The sequence below is a fragment of the Bidens hawaiensis genome, unplaced genomic scaffold (genome assembly GCF_021521415.1).
Source record: "Bidens hawaiensis isolate Kalapana, Puna unplaced genomic scaffold, B.hawaiensis_p1.1 tig00034282_1, whole genome shotgun sequence".
Classification (NCBI taxonomy): domain Eukaryota; kingdom Viridiplantae; phylum Streptophyta; class Magnoliopsida; order Asterales; family Asteraceae; genus Bidens; species Bidens hawaiensis.
In genome coordinates, this window is record NW_027495931.1 from 83,972 (window position 1) to 100,528 (window position 16,557).

General features: G+C 34.8%; 2 protein-coding genes across 2 annotated transcripts; both read left to right on the top strand.

Moving 5' to 3' along the window:
- Positions 1-3,219: 3,219 nt before the first annotated feature.
- LOC143586044 (uncharacterized) lies at positions 3,220-5,869 on the top strand. Its single transcript, XM_077067684.1, has 3 exons — positions 3,220-3,360; positions 4,061-4,266; positions 5,448-5,869. The coding sequence occupies exons 1-3, from the start codon at positions 3,271-3,273 to the stop codon at positions 5,704-5,706; spliced, it is 555 nt and encodes a 184-aa protein (XP_076923799.1). The 5' UTR covers positions 3,220-3,270; the 3' UTR covers positions 5,707-5,869.
- A 7,051-nt stretch (positions 5,870-12,920) lies between these two features.
- LOC143586046 (uncharacterized) lies at positions 12,921-16,354 on the top strand. Its single transcript, XM_077067685.1, has 8 exons — positions 12,921-13,268; positions 13,354-14,214; positions 14,342-14,432; positions 14,519-14,676; positions 15,064-15,115; positions 15,231-15,313; positions 15,417-15,507; positions 15,584-16,354. The coding sequence occupies exons 1-8, from the start codon at positions 12,921-12,923 to the stop codon at positions 16,141-16,143; spliced, it is 2,244 nt and encodes a 747-aa protein (XP_076923800.1). The 3' UTR covers positions 16,144-16,354.
- The last annotated feature ends 203 nt before the right edge of the window (positions 16,355-16,557 follow it).

The window sequence follows — 16,557 nt, forward strand, 5'->3', positions numbered from 1 at the left end:
CGACGGCCTCCTAGTCACCCGTCGCGTATCGCGACGTAGCCCAGGCCAGTCACCATATAGGTCTGCCACGTGGCACCACATGACAGACGGTGTGCCACGTGTTGACACATGGCGGACGATGTGCCACGTGTAGCCACGTGTCGGGGCATGTGGCAGACGGTGTGCCACGTGTGGACACGTGGCAGAACGTGTGCCAGAGGTGTCAGACCACGTCATCGCGTAGGTTCCACGACGATCGCGTATCACCGTTGACCTTTTTCTAGAAGATTTGGCTTGTCCTTTGTCCCGTCGCGTATCGCGATGGAACAGAAAATCGAATTTTTATTTTAAGTCCTAAGGTTTGGAATTTTGACACTTTTGGTCCCTAGACTTTGGAAAGTTGACATTTTGAGCTCGAAATTTTCACGATGTTACAACAAGGTCCGAAACCTCACCGACCGGAATCGGAGAAGCAACTACCAAAGGTAACAAGGGGTGTATATTATATATATGTTATACCACCATAAACAAGTGTTAGTAAGACTACATAAGTTAATTAGAATGAAAAAATAAACTCAGTTTAACTTTTGGAAGTCAAACCTTCAAGAACACTAAGAAAACAACCTTAAGATCTTTGAATTTGAGAGAGAATTTGGAGTTGTAGCAGGGGAAAATGAAGGGAAATGGTGGTGTATATATATATAGGGTAAGTTGAAATGGTCAAGTATAAAGTGTTTTGCATGAAAATGTGATGATTTAGTCACATGTTTGCATAAAAATAACACAAAAACGAGCTGCGGCAGACCTGGCCGTCGCGCCACGCGACGATGGTGAGTGCCCCCCATCGCGTAGCGCGATGGGGTTGATGTCAGCTTCTTCCAAACTTTGAAAATTGACAGTTTTGACCCCCCGGAGTTCGTTTTAAGTGATTTTTACGTGTTTTAAAGACCGAAAAGGATGTTTTCAAGATCCAACAAGTGTGAAACAATATTGTAACATAAAATCCATCATTTTGATTATATTATAAGCTTCGGTTTACAAAACGGGTCGGTTTACGTAATAAAAGTTTACAAAACGCATACGAATCGAGACCTGGAATTGACGAATGTCACACACTAACATCTCAAGGAAATGTTATGATGTTTAAAAGACTATTTTTTATGTTTAAATGATTATGAACGTTTAATAAGACAAGATTTGGAAGTCATGTAATATATTTTGTTTGATGTTTTTATATTCCGCGAAAGTTTTAATTAACTCTGATATTTAGAATTGTGTTTATGAGTAAATCCAACGTCCAGTTTGAGACACCGGTAATAGGGCCTTACAAATAGTTTATGTAGACTCATATTAGGGTAGCTGGATTTCGAGTACGAAGGTCAGTAACTGGGTTTTGTTTTTTCTTGGGTAAAAAATTGGTGTTGGGAAAGTAAGAAATAGTCAATCGTGTTTAGATCCTCACCAAAGCTAAGTATAGAGTAATAGAGCTATGTCTGATGCTTCTTGTGAGGTCATTTGATTGTTAAGAAATTTGTAAGAGTTAGGAATAAAATGCAAGTTATGTATCAGTTTAATGTGATTCTTAGGAATGTTTGACATGTTCATAAGTTGGAATTGAGAAGAACTGTTAAAATTATATGTATCAAATCCAACTTTGTGATTTAATTTATAGTTTGTTCATATGTTTGTGTATTTTATGTTATAGCGGTAAAGGTATGAAAATTGAGTTGATAAGAGCTTATTTGATCGTGTTACATATTTGAGGGGTCGACTTGATAAGTGATGATAAAAAAAGTATTTTGCTGGAACTTTAAAAAATAAAATGAGTTGTTGTGGCTAAGATGAACCCTAATTGATCAAATTAGATATCAGGGTTCTCAATTTTCTCTCAAAGTTTATGGTGTATTTTTCGGAAGTGTTTTCTCATTATTTATATTTTACACTTAACATCTTATGAAGTTTGTTAGTTTTTCAATCAACTCTAGATTAAAGGTTATTATCTAAATAGCACGATTTTAATAAAATCATCTATTGTTTAGGTAGTTTAAGAAGAAATTATGATAATCCAGATGTGTGTCTCACAACCAAAACATTAAAGGCTTAAATACTGTAGAATACACTTTATCATGTATCTATTTAGAAAATCTAGAAATTATTGTTTAATTTTTTTATTGTTTAGAACATGTAGAAGTTATTATTTATGTGAAGGATGACAAAATACTTTGGATATGGGGTTTACCTTAATTTTTTTTATTAGTTTTTTCTTTAAAATTGGGTTGCTTTCATTTTCAGAATGTTCGTTGTGGATGACGGGGAGACGCCATTGGCCACTTCATCCCGCCAAACTACAAGACCCTACTGGCGTCATGATCTTCCTCCCCCTCCGATGCTATCAAAATAAAGGTGGAGTCCACCCTCACTAACAATCCCCCCCCCCCCCCTTCTATATATAAAAAAATCAGTTTAGACCTGGTTAACCCAAAACACTTAAATTAAATAAGTGGACTAGTTATTGTCCAACTGCTTACGCAACCGTGACGTGACGTGACAACCAGTTTTTGCTAGATAAGTTTTTGCTAGTTATCGCATAACACCCCAACCATATAAGAAATTATTCTTTTCGTATATAAAAAAAAAAGAATTTTGTTTGAAGAATAAGAATTAGCTACTACTTACAAGAAAAAGAATTGGTTAATCAAGAACATGAGTAATGGAAGAAATTTTTACACCATTCTTCAAATTTATGAATGTTGTCACAATGTCACATAGAATGAAAAAATTAAATGAAACAAAGACGTGTAGATAATGTCTCACCACATGTTACATGCATATTAGCTCACCTAATCACAAAAACAACTCAATATCCTAGTAGACCCCACATTAACCGCCGTTAAAACCTAACTCAACGCTCCGTCAAATAGGTCAAACGTCGTCATCTTAAACCCTAACCTCACCGACACTCCACCGTCACCTGATAACTTAATTTCCCGCCATTCCTAGTCCACGGGGGTCCATGCGTCACTCTCACGCTTACCTCACTTGTACATTCACCTATATCAATTGTACTCTCACGTGCAGCTGTTGAATAAAGTAATCCAAAACCCTTCAATTATAAGCATTGTCATCTCATCTGGTGGTTTTGATTTAATAATAATTATTTTTATTATTATTATTATTTATTGGGGATGATGAAACGGTGAAATGTCAAAATCGGTTTGAACTCGTCTTTATTAGCCTGGATTTTGTCATTATAAATTCATACTGAGATCTCAGATCTGAACAGGTTTACTAATGGCTTCTAAACTGTTAATGGTGGTGGTTACTGTTATTGATCTCATTGCTTTTGGTTTAGCGGTTGCTGCTGAACAAAGAAGAAGCACTGTGAGTAAATCTTTTCAATTAATTTGCCCTAATTTTATTGTCAATTAATGTTATTGTATATGTTTAACCTAATCTATGAGATTGAACCGTGCATTAGTTGCTTGATTTCAACTATCTGAAAGTGATTTTAGGTTAATTTGCTCTAATTTTATTGTTATTTGTTTTGTTTAATGCGCCGGTTAACGTAAGTGTTGAATCGATTAGATCGAATTGTGCATTGATGGGTGGACCTCGTGTGTTCGAGAGTGGTTTTAGGTCAGTTTGATGCTATTTAGAGTGTTTAGGGCACAAATGGATTGATTTTGAGTATGCAGATTTGATATTTGTTTCATAGATTGCTTATGTTTGCTTGATTGTATGAACATTACATGATTTTGATTGAATTTGGATGTAAGTAAACATTCCTAATTTGTTCTCAACTTGGCCTAATTTTATGGTCAATTAATGTGTTATTGAATCTGTTTAACATTCCGGTTAATTTAATTGTGGATTGTATGAGATTGTATTGGTTTTACGGATTTGAAAGTGATTTTAGGTCAATTTGATGCTGTTTAGAATGTTTAGGGCATAAGTGAATTGATTTATTGATTTTGAGTATGCAGGTTTGATATTTGTTTCATATGTTGCTTATGTTTGCTTGATTGTGTGAGCATAACATGAATTTGATTGAATTTGGATGTGGAAATTGGATTGTTTGCAGGCTACCATACGTAAGGATGAAGAAGATGAATACAACATGTGTATCTATGATTCTGATATTTCGACTGGCTATGGTCTTGGTGCTTTTTTCCTTCTCATGGCTAGCCAGATTCTGATAATGGTGGCTAGCCGGTGCTTCTGTTGTGGGAAGGCTTTGAACCCGACCGGTTCTAGGGCTTGTGCGGTTCTCCTTTTCATCTTTTGCTGGTATGTGTGTATAGGTCACAAATTCGACTCATCTACTTACGAATTTATAAAAAAGTTACATTAAAAATGTTGGTTTGAAAGAAACTGGTCAAATTGATTGATGTAAACCGGCTGAAATAGGCTGCAAATTCGAGTCATATTTTAAAGTATTGGTTTAAAAGAATGGGGTTAGACGGGTAGATGTCAAACTGGCTAAAATGGGTCACAAATTCGACTCATTTGCTTATGAATTGGTAAAAAGAATCTAAAATGATGTCCGTTTAAAAGAAATGGGTTAAGACAGGCTGAAACAGGTCGCAAATTTGATTCACTTACTTATGAATTGGTAATAGTTTAAAAAACATTGGTTTAAAGAAATGGGTCGTTGTCAAACTGGCTGTAATAGTCCCAAGTTCAACTCATCTACATATGAATTGGTAAGAAGTTTTAAAAAAATGTTTCAAAAGAAATGTGTCAAACGGGTTGATGTCAAACTTGCTGAATTAGTCACAGATTTGACCCGTCTATATATGAATTGGTACAGTATTCTAAAAATCTTGGTTTTAGAAGAAGCGGGCAAATGAATCAAACGGCTCGAATGGGTTGGTGTCAAACTGGCTGAAATAACTCACAAATTCGACTCGTCTACTTGTGAATATATAACAAGTTTTAAAAAAAGTTGGCTCAAAATAAAAGGGTCAAACGAGTTAATGCCAAACTGGCTGAAAAGTCAAATTTTCATCTCATTTACTTACGAAGTGGTAAACGTTTTATAAAAATGGGTTTAAAAGAAACGGGTCAATTTTGGTCGATGTCAAACTGACTGAAATAAATCACAAATTTGAGTTATTTTCTCATGAATTGGTACAGTGTTTTAAGAAAATGTTGCTTTAAAAGAAACGGATCGATGTCAAACTGGGTGAAATAGGTTACAAATTCAACACATGCTTATAAATTGGTAACAGTTTTTAAACAATTTTGGTTTAAAAGAAGCTGGTCAAACAGACTGAAATTGGTCACAAGTTCAACTCATCTACTTATGAATTGGTACAAACCAAAGTTTTTTTTAAATGTTGGTATAAAAGAAACGGGTCGTACTGGTTGAAAGTCAACCAAAGTGTATTTTCATTGCATAAACCCTTCAAGTTCGTTTTATTCAAAACATTGTATAGTTACTGAAATTATATAATATCACGTCTCAGGATCACATTCATAATTGCTGAAGCGTGTTTGCTTGCGGGTTCAGTGAGAAACGGGTACCACACCAAATACCGGACCATATTCAGTGAACAACCCCCGTCTTGTGAGACCGTTAGAAAGGGTGTGTTTGCGGCAGGGGCTGCTTTTGTGTTCATCACGGGCATAATTTCACAGTTCTACTATGTGTCATACTCAAAGGCTAGAGGAGCATTTCAGCCATATGGTGGTGAAGCCAATGTAGGTATGGGTGCCTATAAGTGAGAACCATATGTTGGTGTTTCTAGTCTTGCAACATTTGTTTTAGGGATTGTTTGGGCCATTATAAGTTTTTATTTTAGGTGTTATATGGTTGTTGGTTGGGGTTGTTTATGTGAAGTATATGATCGACATGTTTTTGGTCTCTTGATGGTATTGAGAATGTAACAATTATGTTTCATAAGTAATGACTTTTTTTAATGTTATGTGTTTCTATAGTGATGTTATATTACAAAAATAATTGAGAAAATGTTGATATGACCGGTGCACAACGGTATATCTAACTCATACAACGGTATGTTTTTCCTATTTTTCTTTCATGCCACACTTTTATGGGTTTTCGTTAGATGCATTACATCTCGCCCTATGTTATACGCTTCACATTCTTGTGGCTTCCCATTGTTTTAATCATTTTTAGTGTTGCGGTCATTCCTATACGTCTATAACAAGTGTATTTCTCATGCTAAGTGTACGACGTGACCATGGTCTTCGATGCCACTATTGAAATGGTTAAAACTAAGGCTAAAGGGTGCGGGTGTGTGCTAAGTGTACAACGTGACCATGGTTGCTGATCTCAACATTGAAATGGTTAAAACTAAGGCTAAAGGGTGTGGGTGTGTTTGGGAAACTCATCGGTCCGACGTGACATGCCACATCACTTGTGACAACATTTGAACACCACCCCACACCATCTCAGTATCTCATTTGTGACCTGACCCCAATGAGGGTGATCATTCTCGTCATTTGAAGGGTGTGTGGCCTTATCCCCAATCTTTTTATTTCTTTTCTTTTTTTTTCTTTATATATATAAAATGAAATGGTGAGAATGAGGGGAATGAACCATAACAAGGGTTGAAGGATGAGGTTGAAATTGAATGATGGAGGAAAAATCGAGTTGACAATGAGATGACAAACGTGACGAATGAAAAAAATAAGGTGAATGAGATATATTTTAGCCTAAGGTGACGGAAAATCGTAGTTATAGGAAGTTAAAAATGATTTAAGGGTGTAAAAAATGAGTAAATGTTATTTCTTTAGCTTAACTCTAATCCCACCAGTTCTTTAAGTGCGTAAAACTTTTGAGTATAATATTTATATGTGTTTTTAGAAAACAACATTTTGTAAATGTTGATGGACTATCGATTATAGGTATATATATTGGCTTTAAATAATCCTAATTATTATCTTTTAGTTGTTGTTGGTTCCAACTAACGAAATGACCGATAACAATCCGACATTTTAACTTTTTAGCTTCCAACAAACCACGATTAACGAAAGCGTAACTCTGTTAGTCTCCGGTCGCTGAAAAAATGTTTTTCGCCGGAAAACTCAACCTTTTCATCCCAAACCTCTTTGAGACATTAGATCAGACCTTTAAGAGCTTCCTTTTTAGTAAAAACCTAAATTATTGAGGTCGCCGGATAAACGATTTTTGCCGAAAAGCTTCTTTTTTGCCGGAAAACTTACCTTTTTTCGTCCCAAAACTCTTTGCAGTCTTAGACCGGACCTTTAGAAATTTTTTTTAATAAAACCCTCCAATTTTTTAGTTCTTCAGAACCCTAGAACCACTGTCAGTGGTGGCGTTCAGACACGACTAAATCTGATATAGTTGTGTTTTCAAACTCCGAAGTCCAAACCAATTACAATAGTGTGTTAAATGTTACATTAATACATCCTGTGTGTGTACTAGGCTAACACGTGAACAAATTTATATTACCAAAATGGTTTAACCATTAGAACAATCCATTTCAAACCACAAGATATTGTGTACACAAAAATCACTTTTCACATGATGTGAAACTTAACCTTCGCTTACACTTTAAAATGTAAAAACCAACATTTTTTCTATATTTCTCATGACATTCACTTGCACTATAAGATTTGAAGATATGTCTAGTCCATGATCAGGATTCCAATTGAACCCCTCGAGTGTGTTTAGTCACATGTGAAGAGACCAACGGACATGAAGCAGACATTTAGGTAAGTTGTGAGTACACTAAATGGGCATTCAATCACAGACTTGTGTGGTTGGATTTCATCTATCATGTTTTATAAATGCAACAAAGATGTCAAAAAGGCATACATATGTACCAAGTGTTGATGTTGTTGCTTCCACATTTTTAATCACTTGTTTCTCTTCAAGTACAAAATGCACATGCAAAAGATTTGTACTAGAAAACATTCACATGTGTTCAGCTTCTTTTTATCATTATCAACATTAGTTTTATACGGGTTCGATCATCAAAATATCATCTTTGAATGAAATTCTATTTCAAACCCGATGAACTAACATTTTGATTCGGTTTTGTTAAATTGATTAACCAAACATACCATGGCTTAATTTCGAATCATGTTGATGGTATAAGATTTTAAACGTGTTAAGTATACCGAATTACCATTATAACTCTCTTAACATGTTTTTGTTTCTTAAAAGATCAATATATTAAGAACGAAAAAAGGAGGGACTACTCACAAGTAGCAAGTAACCTAAACGTACAAAGTTAGAAAAGTAAACTACCAAAATACAACGGTAGGTCAACAAAATTGAATTTACACAATTTCTCCCACTCCATTACTCCAATGATGATATTTGCTCTTATTCATCACCCATAGAAAATGATGTAATTTTAATATCTTTTATCGTATTGACCACCAAGAATCAATACCTTCGTATTTCTTGATATCCAAATCATCTAAAACATATTGCCGTCGTCGATATCGCTAGAAGCCTAGAACTACTCGACATTCAAAGTGGGACTGTTTTGGTAGCTAACAATCTAACATGCATCTTTGTTTGTACCGAAGATTATCGGGTTCAACCTATCAATACTTTGTTAAGTTTAATTAATTATGTTTAAATAAAAAGAAAAATGGTGATAAAAAACTAAAACAATGTCAATGATTACTTAAGGAAAGTGATTTAGGAAAATGACGGATGGGTGACCGAGAAGGCAAACAGAGTATTGGTGGGAATCAAGCCACGTGGTGTGTTTGGTTTAAATCTTTTATTAATTATGAATCCAATCAAAATTATTAATCGTCTTGTCAATGCTTCCACTAGTCTTTCTTTCACATAAACGAAGAAGAGGATACTACTCTTTTGTCTTGTAGAAATTACACTATTTAATGTACATATTAATACATTGATCACTTAGGTTATATCACTTGAAGTTTATTTAGTTTCTATTAAACTTGTTGATCGTACACAAAATGATCATGTAGTCATATCTTTTCAGAATCGGTAGTGCATTGAAGTTAGGGGCGTTTATCGGTCCAGATATTGATTATTTGGGTTGTGTGGGTCGGTTTGTTCATGTTCGAAATTCTTTTTCCCAAATCCGAAAAACTGGAATTCAAATTTTCTAGCCGGACCGAATTCATCCAAATTAAATTCCGACTGGTTTTAGTTAAAATCTGAAATCAACCGAAAATTCCAAATCTGCATTTTATTTTCTGTTTGTTCTATACATTAACTAATTTTTTAAACAAGAACTATCAAACACAACGCAACACAAATAAAACCGAGAGTTTTCAACCACAACAATGCAAGTTCAATCTTACAAAGACCGAAAATAGTCTTAAACACAACAATAGACTCGAGAGGGCGATTGAACTCGTGAATCCTGAATATGGAAGCGTTGTGTAGTCGATTGAGACTTGAAATGGTGAATCTAGAAACTGAATTTGGATGCGTTGTGAAGGTGTTAGGATGTGAGATTGTGATTTCATGAACTTGAAAGCGATTATAGACTTTAGGGTTTTGAAATTGAAACTTGTATATGAAGTTGGACTTTCATATAATAAGAAAACTGGGATGTGTTTGGAGAGGTGGACCCATAAGACTGATAACATTATTAAATGTCCACATAACATAGATCAGATTATTTGATTAACTAAACAACTCGTATAAATAAGTCTCCAGATCTGATAACCGAATTCATACTTGCGTTTTATTTAGATTCTAGGGAATGTGGCACTCCTAACAGTGTTTGTAAAGTTATACCGACTATTATGGCATGTTATTAGACTAAATCTTCTAGTTTTAGATAGTAAGCAACACACCACGTCATTCTATCAGGCGCCAAGGTATAAGTGCCGATTTGTATCGTGAATGCAACATAATCTACATGCAAGCATCTTGTGTTTGCAAGATCTCGAGCTTGTGCTCTAATGGGAGCTAAGTTATTTGATGAAATTCTACTTTGTACAAATGTTCCCTTGAAACCTTAGTTTTAATGATAGCTATATTGATCATAAATGTACTTCCATACACAAGCGCGCGTACTATATATGTGTGTGTGTATGTTTAGGTTATTGAACCATAACTTCATATGTAGGTGTTTCCCACCAAAGCTCACTGAGAACATCTATTTCCGGGCTGAAACCTACTAAAGATAGTTATTTTGGGATATGGGCCAATTAAAAATGACCTTTTTTAAGTTGGAGCCCGTCAGAGAGGTGTGATCGGGTGTTACCCCTTCACACAATACAATGTCTTAACAGAATCATGTTTACTACTTTCTAAAAACCATGATTCTTTTTTATAAAGGAAAAAAGAAAAACCCATAATAAAACAATTATCGAGTCAAGTTCAGAGAATACAAATAAGAAATATACCTCACGCTAATTGATGGTGTCTATTTATATAGAAATTAACAACATTAAACGAGAGTGAATTCCTTGTTGATAATATCTGATTCTAGCATCATATCTACTATACTATTAAAACAATAATTATTTTCATAAATTATATGCATTCTCAAAATTTCTTGCTAATAAAATAATTCAAAATTATATTAAATTACATTCAACTTAATTACATAATAATAATAATAATAGTACATGTATTCCTTAATGAGTTTGAGTTTTTCTTTTCAAAGTTTTATGATAGTTATTTTTTATTTTGGTTTATTTCGGTTTTTGGTTTTTGTTCAGTTTTAGTTTTTTTAAGTTGTTTCTTTTCGGTTCGATTTTGTTTTGCTTTTTTATAGTATCGTTTTAGGTGGGTTTAACTTTATTCAATTTTTCGTTTTGGTTTTTAAAGTATTTGTTTTTGATTCGGTTTCAAATTTATCGATTTTGATTTTAGCTCTTCAGTTTCATTTAAGTTTTTGTTTAGTTTTATTGGTATTTTGTTTTATTTAGGTTTCCGGTTTTGGTTTTTTTTTTTTAGTTTTTTTCAGTTAAGTTTCGTTACAATTTTTATTTCATTTATTTGGTGTTTGGTTTTAGTGCCTATTGAAGAAATTAAATAATATGGAGGGTTCACAAATTAACTTAAATGTTCACATGAGTTTCAACTTTCAAGTGGGTTAAAGTCATTGAAGCTTGATATATTTTTTGGATCTTCAAAACCGATAATAATGAATTCACATTTGGTATAAAGGATTTCAAAAGCTAAGAACGTTGTACGTGTTAACCTTGATTTTTCTTTTTAGTCTTCAAGTGTGTTATTTCAATTATTATTTATGAAAATGTGTCATTTTAGAAATGTTTCAATTTGCTTTGGCTCAGGTCAATATGAGTCATTTTAATAGGGTACCAGTTTAGTTCTGGTCAATGAGTCAATATAAAAAAATATTTATTTTGTTCGGGTTTTAATGGGTCTTTTTTAAGTTGTATCGATTTGGTTTGGGTTATAACAAGTCAATTTTAGAGGAATATGACTTGCAATTAGAAATCATGTTGTTATCTAAGAAAATATATAAAAAAATAACTTGTAATTTCAAATTATATATGTGTTTACTTGACGATTTATGTATTTTCATCCGTGTCGTGCACTTGTCAATCACCTAGTTATAATAAATCAAAATCAAGAAAATCAGACGAGAACAAAGTCACAATATAAATTATATAATGTGTTACTTTGGAACAAACCTTAACACTTCCTTCCAAACTATCATCATGTAATTGTACGTACCCCATCTGCTATAGCATGGTCTCTAGACGCTAGTGATCAATATTACGGTCAACTTGTCAATACTAGTTAAATACGTTTAAATAACTTATAATAACTTAGCAGTAAAAATAATAGTTATATTATCTGATTTAATCACTCATTACATAAAACATAAAATGGTAAGAATTTAAATTCCTTACAATTGATGATAACTTTAACATGTTACACAATTATAATTCTTATAAATTTTAATATATTATGAAATAATTAACCCTGAAAACTTTGTAACAAGGTCGCTTTCTTAAAAAAGATACGCACGAGATGACATAATTGTTATGATTTATTGGTGTTTTGTAATATAACAATTATAATAAAAATACTACAGGCAAGATATAATAATTTTAATAGTACATTTATATATCATAATCATGTGAGTATGATGTAAGAAGGAAAACCACATAACTAATACAAAGAAAAAAAGAAAAAAAACTTTCAATAATGACCCAAATAATTGTGATTGATTTGAATGAAAGATTAATATGATTTGCCGCACTAGTTTCTAAAGGAAATAATTAGTGATGTGATATTATGTTTTTATTCGAAAATATACGTAAATATGTACTAATTTATTTTAATAATTACAATATATCAAACTAAATATCCTGTATTATGTTTTACTTAAAACACATTAAATACAAAAACAATTTTACGTAGGTTACGGTAACTAATGATACAAACAGCCCTCATTCATACCTTGTTCGAATCTGACTCGGATTCTAAACAAGCCAAGATCGAATATTTCCAGTCTCTTTAATCCAAACCACATAAACCACTTCGATCTAACTTTAGTATCAAAGCCAAACCAAGCTGTCTTGGTTTAAAATCCAAGCCAAATTCGATGTTCGCTTGTAAAACATATATATAGTGGGATCCGGGAAAAATAACTTTTTATTTAACATTTTAAACAACCTGTATAACCATATTTTTTTGCTATTCTAATAGTTATCTAAATTGGTTTTTATATTATTATATTGGTAGCAAGTGCATTTAATTATTGAAGTTTTTATTCATATTTTGACATCATAATTCATAATTGATGCATACACCACCACCACCAAACCGAACCCAATCTCTCTGCAACCCACCGTCCTCCGCCGTTCTCCGCCACCTATTCCGTCGGTTACTCATCTCCTCGGTTTCCTTTCCCTCACCCGATCCGTACTCCCACTTTCAACCCGAACCCAGATCCGAATAATAATAATAATAATAATAATCCGATTCCGGCCGGGCATTTTCATTACCCGATGAGAATGCCCGAACGATGAGCAATCAAACCCACAGCGAAGAACAAGAAGAGTGTTTCCACGAGTCTCTTGATCGATTGCTTTCTTCAGGCTCAAATTCAACCACGTGCTCATCTTCTTCGTCGGATATCGATGATGACGTGGCCTTAATTGATCCGAATTGTACTAGTGTTCGTGATTACAATACTCTTGGTCGCCTTCTACCTGTACCCAAGTTTCCTATGGCCGTTGCCAACAATTACGATGTCTGGATCTCACGGCCGTCCTCCGTCGACGAACGCCGTACACGGTTGCTCCGGCAGATGGGTCTCATTCGTGATTCCAGACATAAACCCTCTGTTTGTTCTTCATCAGACGTTGAAGAGGTTATTGAATTTGGTAATTCGAATGACTCGAATTCGGGTGTTGTTGCTGTTAGTAGTTATAATAATAATAATGGTGAATTGGGAGGTGTGTCTAATTAAGAATCTTGATAATGGGAAAGAGTTTGTGGTGGATGAGGTTAGAGAAGATGGAATGTGGGGGAAATTGAAGGAAGTCGGGACCGGGAGGCGGTTGACGATGGAAGAATTCGAAATGTGTGTCGGACATTCGCCGATTGTTCAAGAATTGATGAGACGGGAGAGTGTGGAGGATGCTTGTAATAGTTTACAAGATGATGTTAGTATTACTGGAAGTGGAAGTGGATCGAAATCGAAAACGAAAGGTGGATGGTTGAAGAGTATAAAGAGTATAAAGAATGTAGCGAGTTCGGTTGCGGGATATAAAGAGAGACGAAGTAGTGACGAGAGGGATACGTCATCGGAAAGGGGTGGGAGAAGGTCTAGTTCTGCGACTGATGATAGTCAGGATGTTTCGTTTTACAGTCCGGAGAGAGTGCGGGTTAGGCAATATGGGAAGTCTTGTAAGGATCTTACGGGTTTGTATAAAAGGCAGGAGATACAGGCGCATAATGGGTCGATCTGGACTATTAAGTTTAGTTTGGATGGGAAGTATCTTGCTAGTGCGGGTGAGGATTGTGTGATTCATGTCTGGCAAGTTGTGTCGTCGGATAGAAAAGGTGATCTTTTGTTTGATAAACAAGAAGATGTGTTGTTGTTGACTGGATCACCAGATGTAGGTTTGTCGTCACCGAATTTGGATGGTCAAACTGAAAGAAAGAGAAGAGGAAGGTTATCGTTGACCAGAAAGTCAACTAGTTTGGACCATATCGTAGTACCTGAAAGTTTGTTTGGACTTTCAGAGAAACCGTTTTGTTCGTTTGAAGGGCATCTGGATGATGTGCTCGACTTGTCATGGTCCAAATCTCAGGTTAGCTTGCGGTGGTTGATGAAATTACTTATGTGGATTTCTTAGTTGCAGTGATATCATTTTAATATTTTGAGCTATATATGAAGCATATGTAAAAATTCTTATTGGCAGACACTTTCATTTTCAGCATTTTCTTTCATCATCAATGGACAAAACCGTGCGGTTTTGGCAGTTATCTAGCAACTCATGTTTGAAGATATTTTCTCACAATGACTATGGTATGAAGTATGAGCCAATGTGTTCTGTTTAACTGGATTGCATGTTTATTTTATGATTATTAAGTATCTTTTATTGTTAAATGCAGTAACTTGCATCCAGTTTAATCCTGTTGACGATAGATATTTCATCAGTGGATCACTTGATGCTAAAGTTCGGTTATGGAACATTCCTGATCATCAAGTGGTTGATTGGAATGATATGCATGAAATGGTTACTGCCGCTTGCTATACACCCGATGGTCAGGTTGAGCCCATACATTTTGTATCAAACTTTTGTAAACTTTAATTACATGTGACATGATCGGTGGGCCACATGTTGGCTAACGGTTTCAAACTGAAATGGACCAGTTTTAGTTAAAATATATTGATTAATGTGTTAATTCTGACCAAACCACTATTATTGCAGTAATTATTTACATCTTTAAACAATTCACACATTTTGAACTCATTTGACTTTGACCTATTTTTTTTAGCTGAACTGTTCATATGACCCGTTTGAGATAAAACACAACCCATATGAGTAAACGAGTTGTCATCGCCATCCCTAATTCTACAAGCAGAAATATAGATTTTTTAAATATGATTAGTTTGATTTGTTACTGATTGGACTGATTTTTTTATATTATTGAAGGGTGCACTTGTTGGTTCATACAAGGGGAACTGCTGTTTATACGACATGACTGGTATACGATCGATTTGCTTGTACTTATTATTGTTATTATTATTATTATTAATTTTTCTGTTTGTTTGTCGCTCGTGTTTTTTTGTGCTTAAATATTTACTTTAAATGTTTTGCAGAAAACAAGTTACAACAAAAAAGTCAAATCAACCTACAGAATAAAAATAAGAAGACCCGTCATAAAAAGATCACCGGTTTTCAGGTGAAAATTAAGCTGCTGCATGCTTCATAGCAGTCTATTATTATTAATTATTGGTATGATTATTAACATTAGTTTTAAGCTATAAATTATAATACCTCTACAGTTTGTTCCAGGTACATCAGAAGTGCTCATTACATCTGCAGATTCACGGGTTCGTGTCGTTGATGGCCTCGAATTAATTCACAAATTCAAAGGTAATATATATTATATATTGGTCAACAAACCATTTTGACCTGTGAACTGACCCGACATGTGTTGATTATATTGCAGGATTTCGCAACACAAACAGGCAAATTTCAGCCTCGGTGACATCAAACGGGAGATATGTCGTTTGTGCAAGCGAAGTTTCGCAAGTGTACGTATGGAAGCACAAAGACGGCATGCGGGCTAACCGAAACAAAGGTGTAACCGTTACTCATTCCTATGAACACTTCAACTGTCAAGATGTAACAGTAGCCATCCCATGGCCCGGTAAAACCGACACTTGTTGCAGTTTTCAAGACGAGCCCGATAGGCTTAGTGGGGACCACTTTGATGACGTGTCAGCAGTGAACCATCCACCCACGCCCGAACAAGATCAGATTAACAGCAGCCCGTTTCATGGAATCGTTTCTAGCGCGAGTAACGGGTACTTTTTCAACCGGTTTTCCGCCACGTGGCCCGAGGAAAAACTGGTGTTGAACAAAAAGAGCCCTGGTCAACAGACGAGTGCAGAATTTACAAACGGGTCCAGCCCGAGTAAGTTGGGGTGGGGCATGGTGATTGTAACAACTGGGCTTCATGGGGAAATCAGAGTATTTCAGAATTTCGGATTGCCGGTTCGATTATAGATGGGCTGGGCTGGTTTTGAGGTAAAGGCTTGGCCCGGACCTGGGCCTCAGCCCTGCAAGGTTTGTAATTTGGGTAATTGTATAGATGATTTGTAAAATTTTAGCATATATGGTGCAAAAAGAATTAGATTTGGTGAGGAGAAAAAGAAAAGAAATGAACACAGTTTTTGGCTTAGTTGGAAAATGTAGAGTTAGTTAGTTAACATGATTAAAAGCAGTTTGGAATTTAAAGAGTAAAATTGTTTATTGTTACCAATTCATTCATGTGTGTTTGTTTGATACTATGTGACATGAGGATCAATGATATTGTTTTAGGCATATGACTTTGTTTATGTGATAGGGTGCCAATTGTATATCATTTTTATTTAGTGGGAAACATTATGATAAGCGTTGTCACGGAGTTATTTCTTTGAC

Bases quoted from the DNA above. Each gene is read 5' to 3' on its own strand.
- LOC143586044 (XM_077067684.1), top strand. From the start codon at position 3,271: ATGGCTTCTAAACTGTTAATGGTGGTGGTTACTGTTATTGATCTCATT. The intron at 3,361-4,060 runs GTGAGTAAATCT...GATTGTTTGCAG, and splicing joins CTGAACAAAGAAGAAGCACT to GCTACCATACGTAAGGATGA. The intron at 4,267-5,447 runs GTATGTGTGTAT...ATCACGTCTCAG, and splicing joins CTCCTTTTCATCTTTTGCTG to GATCACATTCATAATTGCTG.
- LOC143586046 (XM_077067685.1), top strand. From the start codon at position 12,921: ATGAGCAATCAAACCCACAGCGAAGAACAAGAAGAGTGTTTCCACGAG. The intron at 15,116-15,230 runs GTATACGATCGA...AATGTTTTGCAG, and splicing joins CTGTTTATACGACATGACTG to AAAACAAGTTACAACAAAAA. The intron at 15,314-15,416 runs GTGAAAATTAAG...ATACCTCTACAG, and splicing joins AAAAGATCACCGGTTTTCAG to TTTGTTCCAGGTACATCAGA.